This window comes from Oncorhynchus clarkii, chromosome 23 (genome assembly GCF_045791955.1).
Source record: "Oncorhynchus clarkii lewisi isolate Uvic-CL-2024 chromosome 23, UVic_Ocla_1.0, whole genome shotgun sequence".
Lineage (NCBI taxonomy): Eukaryota > Metazoa > Chordata > Actinopteri > Salmoniformes > Salmonidae > Oncorhynchus > Oncorhynchus clarkii.
In genome coordinates this window covers 62825095-62846058 of record NC_092169.1, presented here as the reverse complement: position 1 = coordinate 62846058, position 20964 = coordinate 62825095, and the positions used below count along the sequence as shown (strand labels likewise).

The 20964-nt window shown below is 46.4% G+C and overlaps 1 protein-coding gene across 1 annotated transcript in view; it reads right to left on the bottom strand.

Moving 5' to 3' along the window:
- LOC139381245 (ankyrin-3-like) overlaps positions 1–20964 on the bottom strand; it is a 201276-nt gene that overhangs the window by 151170 nt on the left and 29142 nt on the right. Inside the window, exons 5-8 of the mRNA XM_071124721.1 lie at positions 15129–15227; positions 13663–13848; positions 11396–11419; positions 2283–2381 (exon numbers count right to left, since the gene is read on the bottom strand). Of these exons, the coding sequence (XP_070980822.1) occupies positions 2283–2381; positions 11396–11419; positions 13663–13848; positions 15129–15227 (408 nt within the window). The remainder of the gene's footprint in view (positions 1–2282; positions 2382–11395; positions 11420–13662; positions 13849–15128; positions 15228–20964) is intronic.

Below are 20964 nucleotides of genomic sequence, written 5' to 3'. Positions count from 1 at the left end.
TGTTTTGCAGGAGTCTTACCATGGCCTAGTTTTAGAGGAGTCTTACCCTGGATTTGTTTTAGAGGAGTCTTACCCTGGTCTTGTTTTAGAGGAGTCTTACCCTGACCTTGCTTTAGAGGAGTCTTACCCTGGTCTTGTTTTAGAGGACTCTTACCCTGGCCTTGTTTTAGAGGAGTCTTACCCTGGCCTTGTTTTAGAGGAGTCTTACCCTGGTCTTGTTTTAGAGGAGTCTTACCCTGGACTTGTTTTAGAGGAGTCTTACCCTGGTCTTGTTTTAGAGGAGTCTTACCCTGGCCTTGTTTTAGAGGAGTCTTACCCTGGCCTTGTTTAGAGGAGGCTTACCTACCCTGGTCTTGTTTTGCAGGAGTCTTACCATGGCCTAGTTTTAGAGGAGTCTTACCCTGGATTTGTTTTAGAGGAGTCTTACCCTGGTCTTGTTTTAGAGGAGTCTTACCCTGACCTTGCTTTAGAGGAGTCTTACCCTGGTCTTGTTGTAGAGGAGTCTTACCCTGGCCTTGTTTTAGAGGAGTCTTACCCTGGCCTTGCTTTAGAGGAGTCTTACCCTGGCCTTGTTTTAGAGGAGACTTACCTACCCTGGTCTTGTTTTGCAGGAGTCTTACCATGGCCTAGTTTTAGAGGAGTCTTACCCTGGACTTGTTTTAGAGGACTCTTACCCTGGCCTTGTTTTAGAGGAGTCTTACCCTGGCCTTGTTTTAGAGGAGTCTTACCCTGGTCTTGTTTTAGAGGAGTCTTACCCTGGACTTGTTTTAGAGGAGTCTTACCCTGGCCTTGTTTAGAGGAGGCTTACCTACCCTGGTCTTGTTTTGCAGGAGTCTTACCATGGCCTAGTTTTAGAGGAGTCTTACCCTGGATTTGTTTTAGAGGAGTCTTACCCTGGTCTTGTTTTAGAGGAGTCTTACCCTGACCTTGCTTTAGAGGAGTCTTACCCTGGTCTTGTTTTAGAGGAGTCTTACCCTGGCCTTGTTGTAGAGGAGTCTTACCCTGGCCTTGTTTTAGAGGAGTCTTACCCTGGCCTTGCTTTAGAGGAGTCTTACCCTGGCCTTGTTTAGAGGAGACTTACCTACCCTGGTCTTGTTTTGCAGGAGTCTTACCATGGCCTAGTTTTAGAGGAGTCTTACCCTGGACTTGTTTTAGAGGACTCTTACCCTGGCCTTGTTTTAGAGGAGTCTTACCCTGGCCTTGTTTTAGAGGATTCTTACCCTGGTCTTGTTTTAGAGGAGTCTTACCCTGGCCTTGTTTTAGAGGAGTCTTACCCTGGTCTTGTTTTAGAGGAGTCTTACCCTGGCCTTGTTGTAGAGGAGTCTTACGCTGGCCTTGTTTTAGAGGAGTCTTACCCTGGCCTTGCTTTAGAGGAGTCTTACCCTGGCCTTGTTTTAGAGGAGTCTTACCCTGGCCTTGCTTTAGAGGAGTCTTACCCTGGCCTTGTTTAGAGGAGACTTACCTACCCTGGTCTTGTTTTGCAGGAGTCTTACCATGGCCTAGTTTTAGAGGAGTCTTACCCTGGACTTGTTTTAGAGGACTCTTACCCTGGCCTTGTTTTAGAGGAGTCTTACCCTGGCCTTGTTTTAGAGGAGTCTTACCCTGGTCTTGTTTTAGAGGAGTCTTACCCTGGCCTTGTTTTAGAGGAGTCTTACCCTGGCCTTGTTTAGAGGAGACTTACCTACCCTGGTCTTGTTTTGCAGGAGTCTTACCATGGCCTAGTTTTAGAGGAGTCTTACCCTGGATTTGTTTTAGAGGAGTCTTACCCTGGTCTTGTTTTAGAGGAGTCTTACCCTGACCTTGCTTTAGAGGAGTCTTACCCTGGCCTTGTTTTAGAGGAGTCTTGCCCTGGTCTTGTTTTAGAGGAATCTTACCCTGGCCTTGTTGTAGAGGAGTCTTACCCTGGCCTTGTTTTAGAAGAGTCTTACCCTGGCCTTGCTTTAGAGGAGTCTTACCCTGGCCTTGTTTTAGAGGAGTCTTACCCTGGCCTTGCTTTAGAGGAGTCTTACCCTGGCCTTGTTTAGAGGAGACTTACCTACCCTGGTCTTGTTTTGCAGGAGTCTTACCATGGCCTAGTTTTAGAGGAGTCTTACCCTGGACTTGTTTTAGAGGAGTCTTACCCTGGTCTTGTTGTAGAGGAGTCTTACCCTGGCCTTGTTTTAGAGGAGTCTTACCCTGGCCTTGCTTTAGAGGAGTCTTACCCTGGCCTTGTTTTAGAGGAGTCTTACCCTGGCCTTGCTTTAGAGGAGTCTTACCCTGGCCTAGTTTTAGAGAAGTCTTACCCTGGCCTTGAAGTCCACGGCAGCGCCGCGGTTGAGGAGGAGCGTTGCCACGTTGATGTTGCCGTAGTGAGCAGCAATGTGCAGCGGAGTAAAGCCACTCTAGAAAACAGACACATCATGACATCAGCACTCAGTCACAACACAACCAATCAGAGCAGCCTCTCACACCGTCATAGCCAGATGGGACTGCTCTTTGATCAGACACACTGCAGACCCTTCCTGCAGCCCAATGATCTACTTCCTCCCAAAGTTTGCGCTTGTTCACTTCCCTTCACTGATTTTAAAGTAAATGACTGGAATATGAAATATGGTAGAAACGACCACTAGTCTATGGTTCCTCCATAGAGTTTCAGTTCATCAGTTGTGAACTTCAAGTTGTCTGAAGCAGATGTTGTACTTGACTATACACTACAGTAGTGCTGGGTGGAACTGTGATCTACAGTAGGCCTGTTAGCTGTGTTCGCTGTTGGGGAACAGAAAAAGCAGCATAGACACATTTAGAGTAGAGGACTGTTGATGCTGCAGCCATCACTAGGGCTTTCTGCTGACCGACACCTGCCTGCCTCAGGGTGTCTGGGTTAGAGTTCTCCTGCCTGGGTTAGAGTTATGCACAAGCCTGGGGATGTTAAGGCAGAGACACCCACTGAGAGGGACTAGCTGGTGGACTGGGTCTCTGCTGCTGGAGGATAGCTTCCTTTATTCTTTATTTGGATCCACATTAGCTGGCACCTTGGCAACCGCTAGTCTTCCTGGGGTCTAATGGTGTCTTACAGTACCTCATCACAGAACTCTGCCTGTGGCCAGGAGACAAACTTACAGCATCATCACCATCCCCAACTCTAACATCATGGCTAATCAGCTCTAACATCATGCTAACCAACTCTAAAATCATGTTAACCAACTTTAACATCATGTTAACCAGCTCTAACATCATGCTAACCAACTCTAACATCATGTTAACCAACTCTAACATCATGTTAACCAACTGTAACATCATGTTAACCAACTCTAACATCATGTTAACCAACTCTAACATCATGTTAACCAACTGTAACATCATGTTAACCAACTCTAACATCATGTTAACCAACTCTAACATCATGCTAACCAACTGTAACATCATGTTAACCAACTCTAACATCATGCTAACCAACTGTAACATCATGTTAACCAACTCCAACATCATGTTAACCAGCTCTAACCAACTCTAACATCATGCTAACCAACTCTAACATTGTGTTAACCAACTCTAACATCATGCTAACCAACACTAACATCATGTTAACCAACTTTAACATCAAATCAAATCAAATCAAATTTTATTTGTCACATACACATGGTTAGCAGATGTTAATGCGAGTGTAGCAAAATGCTTGTGCTTCTAGTTCCGACAATGCAGTAATAACCAACAAGTAATCTAACTAACAATTCCAAAACTACTGTCTTATACACAGTGTAAGGGGATAAAGAATATGTACATAAGGATATATGAATGAGTGATGGTACAGAGCAGCATAGGCAGGATACAGTAGATGGTATCGAGTACAGTATATACATGAGGTTAAAGTGGCTAGTGATACATGTATTACATAAGGATGCAGTCGATGATATAGAGTACAGTATATACGTATGCATATGAGATGTAGGGTAAGTAACATTATATAAGGTAGCATTGTTTAAAGTGGCTAGTGATATATTTACATCATTTCCCATCAATTCCCATTATTAAAGTGGCTGGAGTTGAGTCAGTGTCAGTGTGTTGGCAGCAGCCACTCAATGTTAGTGGTGGCTGTTTAACAGTCTGATGGCCTTGAGATAGAAGCTGTTTTTCAGTCTCTCGGTCCCAGCTTTGATGCACCTGTACTGACCTCACCTTCTGGATGATAGCGGGGTGAACAGGCAGTGGCTCGGGTGGTTGATGTCCTTAATGATCTTTATGGCCTTCCTGTGACATCGGGTGGTGTAGGTGTCCTGGAGGGCAGGTAGTTTGCCCCCGGTGATGCGTTGTGCAGACCTCACTACCCTCTGGAGAGCCTTACGGTTGTGGGCGGAGCAGTTGCCGTAGCAGGCGGTGATACAGCCCGCCAGGATGCTCTCGATTGTGCATCTGTAGAAGTTTGTGAGTGCTTTTGGTGACAAACCAAATTTCTTTAGCCTCTTGAGGTTGAAGAGGTGCTGCTGCGCCTTCTTCACAATGCTGTCTGTGTGAGTGGACCAATTCAGTTTGTCTGTGATGTGTACGCCGAGGAACTTAAAACTTGCTACCCTCTCCACTACTGTTCCATCGATGTGGATCGGGGGGTGTTCCCTCTGCTGTTTCCTGAAGTCCACAATCATCTCCTTAGTTTTGTTGACGTTGAGTGTGAGGTTATTTTCCTGACACCACACTCCGAGGGCCCTCACCTCCTCCCTGTAGGCCGCCTCGTCGTTGTTGGTAATCAAGCCTACCACTGTTGTGTCGTCCGCAAACTTGATGATTGAGTTGGAGGCGTGCGTGGCCACGCAGTCGTGGGTGAACAGGGAGTACAGGAGAGGGCTCAGAACGCACCCTTGTGGGGCCCCAGTGTTGAGGATCAGCGGGGTGGAGATGTTGTTGCCTACCCTCACCACCTGGGGGGCGGCCCGTCAGGAAGTCCAGTACCCAGTTGCACAGGACGGGGTCGAGACCCAGGGTCTCGAGCTTGATGACGAGCTTGGAGGGTACTATGGTGTTGAATGCCGAGCTGTAGTCGATGAACAGCATTCTCACATAGGTATTCCTCTTGTCCAGATGGGTTAGGGCAGTGTGCAGTGTGGTTGAGATTGCATCGTCTGTGGACCTATTTGGGCGGTAAGCAAATTGGAGTGGGTCTAGGGTGTCGGGTAGGGTGGAGATGATATGGTCCTTGACTAGTCTCTCAAAGCACTTCATGATGACGGAAGTGAGTGCTACGGGGCGGTAGTCGTTTAGCTCAGTTACCTTAGCTTTCTTGGGAACAGGAACAATGGTGGCCCTCTTGAAGCATGTGGGAACAGCAGACTGGTATAGGGATTGATTGAATATGTCCGTAAACACACCGGCCAGCTGGTCTGCGCATGCTCTGAGGGCGCGGCTGGGGATGCCGTCTGGGCCTGCAGCCTTGCGAGGGTTAACATGTTTAAATGTCTTACTCACCTCGGCTGCAGTGAAGGAGAGTCTGCATGTTTTCGTTGCCGCCCGTGTCAGTGGCACTGTATTGTCCTCAAAGCGGGCAAAAAAGTTATTTAGTCTGCCTGGGAGCAGGACGTCCTGGTCCGTGACTGGGCTGGATTTCTTCTTGTAGTCCGTGATTGACTGTAGACCCTGCCACATGCCTCTTGTGTCTGAGCCGTTGAATTGAGATTCTACTTTGTCTCTGTACTGACGCTTAGCTTGTTTGATAGCCTTGCGGAGGGAAAAGCTGCACTGTTTGTATTCGGTCATGTTACCAGTCACCTTGCCCTGATTAAAAGCAGTGGTTCGCGCTTTCAGTTTCACGTGAATGCTGCCATCAATCCACGGTTTCTGGTTAGGGAATGTTTTAATCGTTGCTATGGGAACGACATCTTCAAAGCACGTTCTAATGAACTCGCACACCGAATCAGCGTATTCGTCAATATTGTTATCTGACGCAATACGAAACATGTCCCAGTCCACGTGATGGAAGCAGTCTTGGAGTGTGGAGTCAGCTTGGTCGGACCAGCGTTGGACAGACCTCAGCGTGGGAGCCTCTTGTTTTAGTTTCTGTCTGTAGGCAGGGATCAACAAAATGGAGTCGTGGTCAGCTTTTCCGAAAGGAGGGCGGGGCAGGGCCTTATATGCGTCGCGGAAGTTAGAGTAACAATGATCCAAGGTTTTTCCACCCCTGGTTGCGCAATCGATATGCTGATAAAATTTAGGGAGTCTTGTTTTCAGATTAGCCTTGTTAAAATCCCCAGCAACAATGAATGCAGCCTCCGGATAAATGGATTCCAGTTTGCAAAGAGTCAAATAAAGTTCGTTCAGAACCATCGATGTGTCTGCTTGGGGGGGGATATATACGGCTGTGATTATAATCGAAGAGAATTCTCTTGGTAGATAATGCGGTCTACATTTGATTGTGAGGAATTCTAAATCAGGTGAACAGAAGGATTTCCTGTATGTTTCTTTCATCACACCATGTCTCGTTAGCCATAAGGCATACGCCCCCGCCCCTCTTCTTACCAGAAAGATGTTTGTTTCTGTCGGCGCGATGCGTGGAGAAACCCGCTGGCTGCACCGCCCCCGATAGCGTCTCTCCAGTGAGCCATGTTTCCGTGAAGCAAAGAACGTTACAGTCTCTGATGTCCCTCTGGAATGCTACCCTTGCTCGGATTTCATCAACCTTGTTGTCAAGAGACTGGACATTGGCGAGAAGGATGCTAGGGAGTGGTGCACGATGTGCCCGTCTCCGGAGTCTGACCAGAAGACCGCCTCGTTTCCCTCTTTTTCTGAGTCGTTTTTTTGGGTCGCTGCATGGGATCCATTCCGTTGTCCTGGGTGAAAGGCAGAACACAGGATCCGCGTCGCGAAAAACATATTCTTGGTCGTACTGATGGTGAGTTGACGCTGATCTTATATTCAGTAGTTCTTCTCGACTGTATGTAATGAAACCTAAGATGACCTGGGGTACTAATGTAAGAAATAACACGTAAAAAAACAAAACACTGCATAGTTTCCTAGGAACGCGAAGCGAGGCGGCCATCTCTGTCGGCGCCGGAAGCTCAGTTTTTTTGCTAACATCATGGCTAACCAACTCTAACATCATGCTAACCAACTCTAACATCATGTTAACCAAATCTAACATCATGCTAACCAAATCTAACATCATGCTAACCAACTCTAACATCATGTTAACCAGCTCTAACATCATGTTAACCAGCTCTAACCAACTCTAACATCATGTTAACCAACTCTAACATCATGTTAACCAGCTCTAACTAACTCTAACATTACGCTAACCAACTCTAACATCATGCTAACCAACTCTAACCAGCGCTAACATCATGCTAACCAGCTCTAACATTATGCTAACCAACTCTAACATCATACTAACAAACTCTAACCAACACTAACATCATACTAACCAGCTCTAACATCATGCTAACCAGCTCTAACATAATGCTAACCAGCTCTAACATCCTGCTAACCAACTCTAACATCATGTTAACCAACTCTATTCAACTCTAACATCATGCTAACCAACTCTAACTGACTAACATCATGCTAACCAACTCTAACCGACTCTAACATTATGTTAGCCAACTCTAACATCATGCTAACCAATTCTAACATCATGTTAACCAACTGTACGTAGAGTGCCTAGACAGGCTTGTGTCGAGGCACAGATCTGGGTAAGGGTACCAAAAAATGTCAGCAGGATTGAAGGTCCCCAAGAACACACTGGCCTCCATTATCCTTGGAGGATTAAGTTAGAAATAGGTGTGAATTAAACAGGTAAGAAGGCTTTAAATACTTCTCTGTTTGTGATTTCAAAATTCTGATAAATATATTTTTTTTATAAAAACATTTAGGAACAGTCAGGGAAGGAGCAGGATGGCCAACGGACAGGGCTGCCGTGCTCTAGCTCTTAGGAAACTTTCCAGAATTTAGTTTTTTTATGTGTTATTTCTTACATTATTAGCCCAGGAAATGTTTGGTGTTATTACATACTGCCGGGAAGAACTTTTGGATATCAGAGCGGCGGTAATGCACTAGCATTACCAGCATTACAACCAGGAATACGACTTTCCGGGTTTGGATCCTTTGATCATACCCTCCAGGGCAATTGAACTGATTACAGAGACTGTTCCAAAACACCGCCGGCGGAAAAGAGGTACTCGGAGTGCGACTCAGGTAGCCGACTCAGGTAGCCGTGCACACTGCTTCAGAGTATGTTACTCACTAGTGTTCAGTCTCTGGATAGTAAAGTTGATGAGCTCAGGGAGAGGATTTCCTTCCAGAGAGACATCAGGGATTGTAACGTACTCTTTCACGGAAACATGACTCTCTTGGGATATAATGTCTGAGTCCATTCAGCCAGTTGGGTTCTCAGTTCATCGCACAGACAGAACTAAATATCTCTCCGGGAAGAAGGGCGGGGGTGTATGTTTCATGATTAAATAATCATAGTGTAATTGTGATAACATACAGGAACTCAAGTCCTTTTGTTCACCCAACCTAGAATATCTCACAATCAAATGCCGACCGTATTACCTCCCAAGAGAATTCTCTTTGGTTATAGTCACAGCTGTGTATATTCCCCTCAAGCCGATACCACGACGGCCCTCAAAGAACTTCACTGGACTTTATGAATACTGGAAACCACATATCATGAGGCTGCATTTATTGTGGCTGGGGATTTTAACAAAGAAAATTTGAGGAAAACGTTACCAAAGTTCTATCAACACATTGACTGTAGTCCCTCTGCTAAAACACTCGACCACTGCTACTCCAACTTCCGGGATGCCTACAAGGCGCTCCCGGCCTTCCCTTCAGCAAATCTGATTACGACTCCATTTTGTTGCTCCCTTCCTATAGGCAGAAACACAAACAGGAAGTACCCATACTAAGGACTTTTCAACGCTGGTCTGACCAATTGTAATCCACGCTTCAAGATTGTTTTGATCACGCGTACTGGGATATGTTCAGGTAGTTTCCAAGAACAACATAGAATAATAAACTGATACGGTGACTGAGTTTATCAGGAAGTGTATAGGAGATGTTCTACCCACTGTGACTATTAAAACCTAGCTTAACCAGAAACCGTGGATATATGGCAGCATTTGCGCAAAACTGAAAGCGCGAACCATCGCATTTAACCATGACAAGGTGCCTGGGAATATAGAAACAGTGTAGTTATTTCCACCGTAAGGCAATCAAACAGGCAAAACGTCAGTATAGAGACAAAGTGGAGTCTCATTTCAACGGCTCAGACACGAGACGTATGTGGCAGGGTCTACAGACAATCACGGGAAAACCAGACACATCGCGGACACTGATGTCTTGCTTCCGGGACAAGCTAAACACCTTCTTCGCCCGCTTTGAGGATAACACAGTGCCACTGACACGGCCCACTACAAAGAACTGTGGGCTCTCATTCTCCGTGGCCTACATGAGTAAGACGTTTAAGCGTGTTAACACTCGCATGGCTGCCGGCCCAGACGGCATCCATAGCCGCGTCCTCAAAGCATGTGCAGACCAGCTGGCTGGAGTGTTTACGGGCATATTCAATCTCTCCGTATCCCAGTCTGTTGTCCCCACATGCTTCAAGATGTCCACCACCTTCTGTCATCATGAAGTGATTTGAGAGATAAGTCAAGGATCATATCACCTTTACCTTACCTGACACCCTAGACCCACTTCAATTTGCTTACCGCCCCAATAGATCCAAAGACGATCCAATCGCCACCACACTGCACACTGCCCTATCCCATCTGGACAAGAGGAATATCTATGTAAGAATGCTGTTCATTGACTACAGCTCAGCATTCAACACCATAGTACCCTCCAAGTTCATCATTAAGCTCAAGGCCCTGGGTCTGAACCCTGCCCTGTGCAACTGGGTCCTGGACTTACTGACAGGCTGCCCCCAGCTGGTGAATGTAGGAAACAACACCTCCTCATCGCTGATCCTCAACACAGGGGCCCCACAAAAGTATGCATGCTCAATCCCCACCTGTACTCCCTGTTCACCCATGACTGCGTGGCCACGCACGCCTCCAACTCAATCATCAAGTTTGCAGACGACACAACAGAAGTAGGCCTGATTACCAACAATGACAAGACAGCCTACAGAGAGGAGGTGAGTTCACTCGGAGTGTGGTGTCAGGAAAACAACCTCCCACCAAACATCCACAAAACAAAGCGGCTGATCATGGACTTCAGGAAACAGCAGAGGGAGCAGCCCCCTATCCACATCGATGGATTGCAGTGGACAAGGTGGAAAGTTTTAAGTTCCTCGGCGTACACATCACTGACAAACTGAAATGGTCTACCCACACAGACAGTATGGTGAAGAAGGCGCAACAGCGCCTCTTCAACTTCTGGAGGCTGAAGAAATGTGGCTTGGCACCTAAAATCCTCACAAAATTTTACAGATGCACAATTGAGAGCATCCTGTCAGGCTGTATCACTGCCTGGTATGGCAACTGCACTGCCTGCAACCACAGGGCTCTCCAGAGGGTGGTGCGGCCTTCCCAGCGCATCACCGGGGGCAAGATACCTGCCCTCCAGGACACCTACAGCACCTGATGTCACAGGAAGGCCAAAAAGATCATCAAGGACAACAACCACCTGAGCCACTGCCTGTTCACCCTGCTATCATCCAGAAGGCGAGGTCAGTACAGGTGCATCAAAGCTGAGACCGAAAAAACTAACAAAACAGCTTCTATCTCAAGGCCATCACATTAGAGGCTGCTGCCTATATACATAGACTAGAAATCACGGAACACTAGTCACTTTAATAATGTTTACATATGTTGCATTACTCATCTCATATGTATATACTGTATTCTATCCTATTATACTGTATCTTAGTCTATGCAGCTCTGACATTGCTCGTCCAAATATGTAAATATTCTTAATTCCATTCCTTTACTATAGATTGTGTGTATTGTTAGATATTACTTGTTAGATATTACTGCACTGTTGGAGCTAGAAACACAAGCATTACGCTACACCCGCAAGAACATCTGCTAAACACGTGTATGTGACATGTAACATTTTATTTGATGTTGCTATTTTTGGAGGGGGGGATATCTTTTATTGACAAAATTAAATGTCAGTGGCCATTGGCGCTTCAAGTGTTAACCAACTCTAACATCATGCTAACCAAGTTCTTAAGTGTTTTATGAGACTGGATAAAGGAAGCCAGCCCCTCAGCTGTAGAGACCCTCAGTCCATGTTGTCAGTACATCGAGGTCAGAGGGCATGCTACTTTCTAGTCCCTTCTGGAAAGCATCAAGACAGACAGTAAATAAAATAACAGAAGAAGCAATGCAGGAACAGGGAGGAAAGATGAGGCAGCAGTAGTTAGCAGCAGGGTGTGAGGTGGTGGGCTGTGAGTGTTGAGTGTGTAGAGGAGATCCAAATATACCTCTGTGGTCCTATTCACCATCATCTAGGGAGAGCAACACCAGCGAGAGGTGAAGAGAGGAGAGAATGGGAGGTTAGTGCATCACAACGACACTATGGCTGCACCATGCTGTACGATGGTGGGAAGAGTCATGATAACAACATAACAGTCAGGATAACAGTCAGGTACACAACATTAACACCACAGACATGAACACAGTAACACAGGGTACTACTTTTGTCAGCATACTGATATTATAGAACATCTACAGAGTCAAATTATACTATAACAGTAACATCAGAACTCTGCACCTTCAAGTTCACACTACATCTACAACAACCACAGTGAGGTGGTATCCTATGAAGAAAGCTATATCTAATCAGGGTTTTCTAAAGCTAACCAGCTTCAGTTAGCTTCACATTCTAGGTCGGGCTTCGACGGTGGATATTGCTTGTCCGCCTGCTGCTAACTGTAGCAGACTTGTAACTACGTGTGCATGTCACACATGGAGAGTCGAATGCAGAACTCTTCAGGCTTGTAACTACGTGTGCATGTCACACATGGAGAGTCGAATGCAGAACTCTTCAGGCTTGTAACTACGTGTGCATGTCACACATGGAGAGTCGAATGCAGAACTCTTCAGGCTTGTAACTAACTACGTGTGCATGTCACACATGGAGAGTCGAATGCAGAACTCTTCAGGCTTGTAACTAACTACGTGTGCATGTCACACATGGAGAGTCGAACGCAGAACTCTTCAGGCTTGTAACTAACTACGTGTGCATGTCACACATGGAGAGTCGAACGCAGAACTCTTCATTGAGACGATGCTGAAACATCAATCCATGGGTGAGTGACACGTTTTCATTCTATGGTGTGAAATAGGCTTTCAGAAGAGACTCCTGAGGTGCTGACCTGTTGCACCCTCTACAACCACTGTGATTATTATTATCTGACCCTGCTGGTCATCTATGAACATTTGAACATCTTGGCCATGTGCTGTTATAATCTCCACCCGGCACAGCCAGAAGAGTACTGGCCACCCCTCATAGCCTGGTTCCACTCTAGGTTTCTTCCTAGGTTTTGGCCTTTCTAGGGTGTTTTTCCTAGCCACCGTGCTTCTACATCTGCATTGCTTCCTGTTTGGGGTTTTAGGCTGGGTTTCTGTACAGCACTTTGAAATATCAGCCGATGTAAGAAGGGCTTTATAAATACATTTGATTGATTTTATATTGTTTTCTTCCTCAAATGAAGGGGATGATGACGCAATCTTTGCGAGAAGGAGGGAATCTGATTTAGCTCAGACACTTCATTCAGGATAAATGGAGCTAGCCCTAAGTTAGCCTGCCCTGGAGCAGGTTAGTTCTGAATGCAGGATAGTGGAGTTAGCCCTGAGTTAGCCTTCCCTGGAGCAGGTTAGCCCTGAGTTAGCCTGCCCTGGAGAAGGTTAGTTCTGAATGCAGGATAGTGGAGTTAGCACTGAGTTAGCCTGCCCTGGAGCAGGTTAGTTCTGAATGCAGGATAGTGGAGTTAGCCCTGAGTACGCCTGCCCTGGAGCAGGTTAGTTCTGAATGCAGGATAGTGGAGTTAGCCCTGAGTTAGTCTGCCCTGGAGCAGGTTAGTTCTGAATGCAGGATAGTGGAGTTAGCCTGCCCTGGAGCAGGTTAGTTCTGAATGCAGGATAGTGGAGTTAGCCCTGAGTTAGCCTGCCCTGGAGCAGGTTATTTCTGAATGCAGGATAGTGGAGTTAGCCCTGAGTTAGCCTGCCCTGGAGCAGGTTAGTTCTGAATGCAAGATAGTGAAGTTAGCCCTGAGTTAGCCTGCCCTGGAGCAGGTTAGCCCTGAGTTAGCCTGCCCTGGAGCAGGTTAGTTCTGAATGCATGATAGTGGAGTTAGCCTTGAGTTAGCCTGCTCTGGAGCAGGTTAGCCCTGAGTTAGCCTGCCCTGGAGCAGGTTAGTTCTGAATGCATGATAATGGAGTTAGCCCTGAGTTAGCCTGCTCTGGAGCAGGTTAGTTCTGAATGCAGGATAGTGGAGTTAGCCCTGAGTTAGCCTGCCCTGGAACAGGTTAGTTCTGAACGCAGGATAGTGGAGTTAGCCCTGAGTTAGCCTGCACTGGAGCAGGTTAGTTCTGAATGCAGGATAGTGGAGTTAGCCCTGAGTTAGCCTGCCCTGGAGCAGGTTAGTTCTGAGTTACCTGGCTAACTCCTTAAACCTGATTCCTAGGATAGCCCTGTGATCAGAGTGCAGATAAAGGACTAGTGATTGGTGCGCTGTCTGTGTGGTACCTTGGACTCGACATCTGCGTTGTGGTCGATCTGGAGCAGCAGGGCAGCAGCCTTGGTGTCGTCCTTCCGTGCGGCGATGTGGAGCGCCGGGAGCCGAACCTTTCCTTTAGTGTCATTCTCTAGGAGCAGAGAGACCACCTGTTCATGTCCCTGCTGCAACGCCACCGCCAGGGGCGTGAAGCCATCCTACAGGAGAGATAACAGTCACTATATATACTATACCATACTGCAACGCCACCGCCAGGGGGTGAAGCCATCCTACAGTAGAGATAACAGTCACTATATATACTATACCATACTGCAACAACACCGCCAGGGGGTGAAGCCATCCTACAGTAGAGATAACAGTCACTATATATACTATACCATACTGCAACAACACCGCCAGGGGCGTGAAGCCATCCTACAGTAGAGATAACAGTCACTATATATACTATACCATACTGCAACAACACCGCCAGGGGGTGAAGCCATCCTACAGTAGAGATAACAGTCACTATATATATACTATACCATACTGCAACAACACCGCCAGGGGGTGAAGCCATCCTACAGTAGAGATAACAGTCACTATATATACTATACCATACTGCAATACTAACCCTGACCTCTGACCCCAACACTGTACGGTACTACCTCTTATAAGACTACCAGAACACTAGCAGCAGTGAGGGGCGTTGTCATCAGGGGCTGTTGCTGTGCAGTATCCTAACAATATTACACTGAACAAAAATAGAACCGCAACATGCAACAATGTCTACCATTTTACTGAGTGACAGATCATATGAGGAAATCAGCCAATTGAAGTAAATTCACTAGGCCCAAATCTATGGATGTCACATGACTGAGCAGGGGTGCAGCCACTTGGCAGCCAGGCCCACCCACTGCGGAGACAGGCCCACCCACCGGGGAGACAGGCCCACCCACCGGGGAGACAGGCCCACCCACTGGGGAGACAGGCCCACCCACCGGGGAGACAGGCCTACCCACTGCGGAGACAGGCCCACCCATCGGGGAGACAGGCCCACCCACTGGGGAGACAGGCCCAGCCACTGGGGAGACAGGCCCAAACAATCAGAATGAGTTTTTCCCCACAAAAGGGCTTCATTACAGACAGAAACACTCAGCACGTATGGAACATTTGTGGGATTTTTCATTTCAGCTCATGAAACATGGGAACTACACTTTACAGATTGAGTGACTGACATCCTTGTTCCTTCACTGTTTCAGTTGCCTCTCCTGCCCTCTCTAGTACCATGGCTTAAAATCACTATTATATAGTACCATGGTTTAATATCACTATTATACAGCCCCATGGTTTAATACCACTATTATATAGTACCATGGTTTAATACCACTATTATACAGTACCATAGTTTAATACCACTATTATACAGCCCCCATGCCCTGTGTAGTGAGTTAGTATGAAGAGTAGAAGGGTTATAGGGTCGGTCTAGAATACTGACCTCTGTAGCGATGCCCTGTGTGGAGCCATGGTCCAGCAGGTATCTGACCACCTTCTGATGATTCTCCTGAGCAGCCATGTACAGAGGAGTGAAGCCATTCTACAGGAGACACAAGACATACTGATTAGTCAGTAATACAGACAACACAGCCATTACAACAGTACATTATTATAGTAATACAGACGACATAGCCATTACTACAGTACATTATTATAGTAATACAGACAACACAGCCATTACTACTGTACATTATTATAGTAATACAGACAACACAGCCATTACTACTGTACATTATTATAGTAATACAGACAACACAGCCATTATCACAGTACATTATTATAGTAATACAGACAACACAGCCATTACTACAGTACATTATTATAGTAATACAGACAACACAGCCATTATCACAGTACATTATTATAGTAATACAGACAACACAGCCATTATCACAGTACATTATTATAGTAATACAGACACAATACAGCCATTATCACAGTACATTATTATAGTAATACAGACAACACAGCCATTACAACAGTACATTATTATAGTAATACAGACAACACAGCCATTACAACAGTACATTATTATAGTAATACAGACACAATACAGCCATTATCACAGTACATTATTATAGTAATACAGACAACACAGCCATTACTACAGTACATTATTATAGTAATACAGACAACACAGCCATTACTACTGTACATTATTATAGTAATACAGACAATACAGCCATTATCACAGTACATTATTATAGTAATACAGACAACACAGCCATTATCACAGTACATTATTATAGTAATACAAACAACACAGCCATTATCACAGTACATTATTATAGTAATACAGACACAATACAGCCATTATCACAGTACATTATTATAGTAATACAGACAACACAGCCATTACAACAGTACTGCAGTTGCGACCTGGCCAACCTGGTTAAATAAAGGTGAAATAAAAAAATAAAAAATACAAACTATAACAGTACATTATTATAGTAATACAGACAATACAGCCATTATCACAGTACATTATTATAGTAATACAGACAGCACAGCCATTACAACAGTACAGTATTATAGTAATACAGACAATACAGCCATTATTATTATTATTATTATCGAAATGGTCGGTGATCTGTTAATTAACTTGGCTATCGAAGATTTTAGAAATGCTGGGTAGGATGGATATACAGTGGGGAGATTAGATGTCGTTACAGTTGTCAGAAAAGTCCGGCGCCGACAGAGATGGCCGCCTCGCTTCGCATTCCTAGGAAACTATGCAGTTTTTTGTTTTTTACGTGTTATTTCTTACATTGGTACCCCAGGTCATCTTAGGATTCCTTACATACAGTCGAGAAGAACTACTGAATATAAGAGCAGCGTCAACTCAACATCAGTACGACCAAGAATATGACTTACCCGGAGCGGATCCTGTGTTCTGCCTTTCACCCAGGACAACGGAATAGATCCCAGCCTGCGACCCAAAACAACGACGTTGTAAAAGAGGCAAACGAAGCGGTCTTCTGGTCAGGCTCCGGAGACGGGCACATCGTGCGCCACTCCCTAGCATACTACTCGCCAATGTCCAGTCTCTTGACAACAAGGTTGATGAAATCCGAGCAAGGGTAGCATTCCGGAGGGACATCAGGGACTGTAACGTTCTTTGCTTCACGGAAACATGGCTCACTCGAGAGACGCTATCGGAGTCGGTGCAGCCAGCTGGTTTCTCCACGAATCGCGCCGACAGAAACAAACATCTTTCTGGTAAGAAGAGGGGCGGGGGCGTATGCTTTATGGTTAACGAGACGTGGTGTGATCATAACAACATACAGGAACTCAAGTCCTTCTGTTCACCTGATTTAGAATTCCTCACAATCAAATGTCGACCGCATTATCTACCAAGGGAATTCTCTTCGATTATAATCACAGCCGTATATATTCCCCCGCAAGCAGACACATCGATGGCTCTGAACGAACTTTATTTGACTCTTTGAAAACTGGAATCCATATATCCTGAGGCTGCATTCATTGTAGCTGGGGATTTTAACAAGGTTAATCTGAAAACAAGACTCCCTAAATTGTACCAGCATATCGATTGCGCAACCAGGGCTGGTAAAACCTTGGATCATTGCTATTCTAACTTCCGCGATGCATATAAGGCCCTCCCCCGCACTCCATTCGGAAAAGCTGACCACGACTCCATTTTGTTGCTCCCTGCCTACAGACAGAAGCTAAAACAAGAAACTCCCACGCTGAGGTCTGTTCAAAGCTGGTCCGACCAATCTGATTCCACGCTCCAAGACTGCTTCCATCACGTGGACTGGGAAATGTTTCGTATTGCGTCAGACAACAACATTGACGAATACGCTGATTTGGTGAGCGAGGTCATTAGAGCGTGCGTTGAAGATGTCGTTCCCATAGCAACGATTAAACATTCCCAAACCAGAAACCGTGGATTGATGGCAGCATTCGCGTGAAACTGAAAGCGCAAACCACTGCTTTTAATCAGGGCAAGGTGACCGGAAACATGACCGAATACAAACAGTGTAGCTATTCCCTCCGCAAGGCAATCAAACAAGCTAAGCGGATCACGGATTACAAAAAGAAAACCAGCCCAGTCACGGACCAGGATGCCTTGCTCCCAGGCAGACTAAATAACTTTTTTTGCCCGCTTTGAGGACAATACAGTGCCACTGACACGGCCCGCAACCAAAACATGTGGACTCTCCTTCACTGCAGCCGAGGTGAGTAAAACATTTAAACGTGTTAACCCTCGCAAGGCTGCAGGCCCAGACGGCATCCCCAGCCGCGCCCTCAGAGCATGCGCAGACCAGCTGGCTGGTGTGTTTAAGGACATATTCAATCGATCCCTATCTCAGTCTGCTGTTCCCACATGCTTCAAGAGGGCCACCACTGTTCCTGTTCCCAAGAAAGCTAAGGTAACTGAGTTAAACGACTATCGCCCCATAGCACTCACCTCCGTCATCATGAAGTGCTTTGAGAGACTAGTCAAGGACCATATCACCTCCACCCTACCTGACACCCTAGACCCATTCCAATTTGCTTAACGCCCAAATAGGTCCACAGACGATGCAATCTCAACCACACTGCACACTGCCCTAACCCATCTGGACAAGAGGAATACCTATGTGAGAATGCTGTTCATCGACTACAGCTCAGCATTTAACACCATAGTACCCTCCAAACTCGTCATCAAGCTCGAGACCCTGGGTCTCGACCCCGCCCTGTGCAACTGGGTACTGGACTTCCTGACGGGCCGCACCCAGGTGGTGAGGGTAGGTAACAACATCTCCACCCCGCTGATCCTCAACACTGGGGCCCCACAAGGGTGCGTTCTGAGCCCTCTCCTGTACTCCCTGTTCACCCACGACTGCGTGGCCACGCACGCCTCCAACTCAATCATCAAGGTTGCGGACGACACAACAGTGGTAGGCTTGATTACCAACAACGACGAGACGGCCTACAGGGAGGAAGTGAGGGCCCTCGGAGTGTGGTGTCAGGAAAATAACCTCACACTCAACGTCAACAAAACTAAGGAGATGATTGTGGACTTCAGGAAACAGCAGAGGGAACACCCCCCTATCCACATCGATGGAACAGTAGTGGAGAGGGTAGTAAGTTTTAAGTTCCTTGGCGTACACATCACAGACAAACTGAATTGGTCCACCCACACAGACAGCATCGTGAAGAAGGCGCAGCAGCGCCTCTTCAACCTCAGGAGGCTGAAGAAATTTGGCTTGTCACCAAAAGCACTCACAGACTTCTACAGATGCACAATCGAGAGCATCCTGTCGGGCTGCTCCGCCCACAACCGTAAGGCTCTCCAGAGGGTAGTGAGGTCTGCACAACGCATCACTGGGGGCAAACTACCTGCCCTCCAGGACACCTACACCACTCAATGTCACAGGAAGGCCATAAAGATCATCAAGGACAACAACCACCCGAGCCACTGTCTGTTCACCCCGCTATCATCCAGAAGGCGAGGTCAGTACAGGTGCATCAAAGCGGGGACCGAGAGACTGAAAAACAGCTTCTATCTCAAGGCCATCAGACTGTTAAACAGCCACCACTAACATCGAGTGGCTGCTGCCAACACACTGACTCAACTCCAGCCACTTTAATAATGGGAATTGATGGGAATTGATGTAAAATATATCACTAGCCACTTTAAACAATGCTACTTAATATAATGTTTACATACCCTACATTATTTATCTCATATGTATACGTATATACTGTACTCTATATCATCTACTGCATCTTTATGTAATACATGTATCACTAGCCACTTTAAACTATGCCACTTTGTTTACATACTCATCTCATATGTATATACTGTACTCGATACCATCTACTGCATCTTGCCTATGCCGCTCTGTACCATTACTCATTCATATATCTTATGTACATATTCTTTATCCCTTTACACTTGTGTGTATAAGGTAGTAGTTTTGGAATTGTTAGCTAGATTACTCGTTGGTTATTACTGCATTGTCGGAACTAGAAGCACAAGCATTTCGCTACACTCGCATTAACATCTGCTTACCATGTGTATGTGACAAATAAAATTTGATTTGATTTGATTTGACATGTATTTCATACACTGCCGATTTTTAAGTAATTCATTTGCATTTTATTGCATGACATAAGTATTTGATCATCTACCAACCAGTAAGAATTCCGGCTCTCACAGACATATTCGTTTTTCATTAAGAAGCCCTCCTGTTCTCCACTCATTACCTGTATTAACTGCACCTGTTTGGACTCGTTACCTGTATAAAAGACACCTGTCCACACACTCAATCAAACAGACTCCAACCTCTCCACAATTGCCAAGACCAGCGAGCTATGTAAGGACGTCAGGGATAAAATTGTAGATCTGCACAAGGCTGGGATGGGCTACAGGACAATAGGCAAGCAGCGTGGTGAGAAGGCAACAACTGTTGGCGCAATTATTAGAAAATGGAAGAAGTTCAAGATGATGGTCAATCACCCTCGGTCTGGGGCTCCATGCAAGATCTCACCTCGTGGGGCATCAATGATTGAGTCCGACCGAGGGTGGCTTCCCTTCCCGGTCGGGTGGCGCTCGGCGGTAATCGTCACCGGCCTATTAGCTGCCACTGATTGTCTTTCCTCCCCCTCCTTGTATGTTGATTGGTAGCACCTGTTTGTGATGATTAGTTGGGCTTCTTTAGACAGCCGGCCCGCCTGTTTGTTGTGCGGGATTAATCATTGTAACCTTCGGCTCTGTAGTAGAGGAACGTGTTAGTTCCTGGTCGTGCATTTTTCAGTTGTACATTTTTCATTCCCCGTGTCTGGGGCCGTTATTATTGTGAGCACCCTGTGGTGCGTTGGTGCAATTAAAGAGCACAGCATTGCACTCTCTGTCTCCTGCGTTTGACTCCACACCCACGACACCCGGAGCATTACAGAATCCCGCACCTAAAGATTGAATGGAGTCAGCAGGAGCAGCAGCCAACCCTCTACAATCGATGGAGGAACGGGTTCTCCACCACACCACCGTCCTCCATCGGATCGGATCCGCGATGGATCAAGTAATGGAGAGAATGGACCGATGGGAGAGGAGTGGTCTCCTCTCTCCACCTTCGGCACCCCCGGCTCCGGACTCCCCATCTCCCGACTCCAGCACCCTCCGTCTGACGCTACCAAGGGCTTATGATGGAGCGGCGGCGGGTTGCCAGGGGTTTTTGCTTCAGCTGGAGCTATACCTGGCCACCGTCAGACCCACTCCCTCGGGAGCGGAGAGGGTGAGTGTCCTCATCTCCTGCCTCACGGGTCGT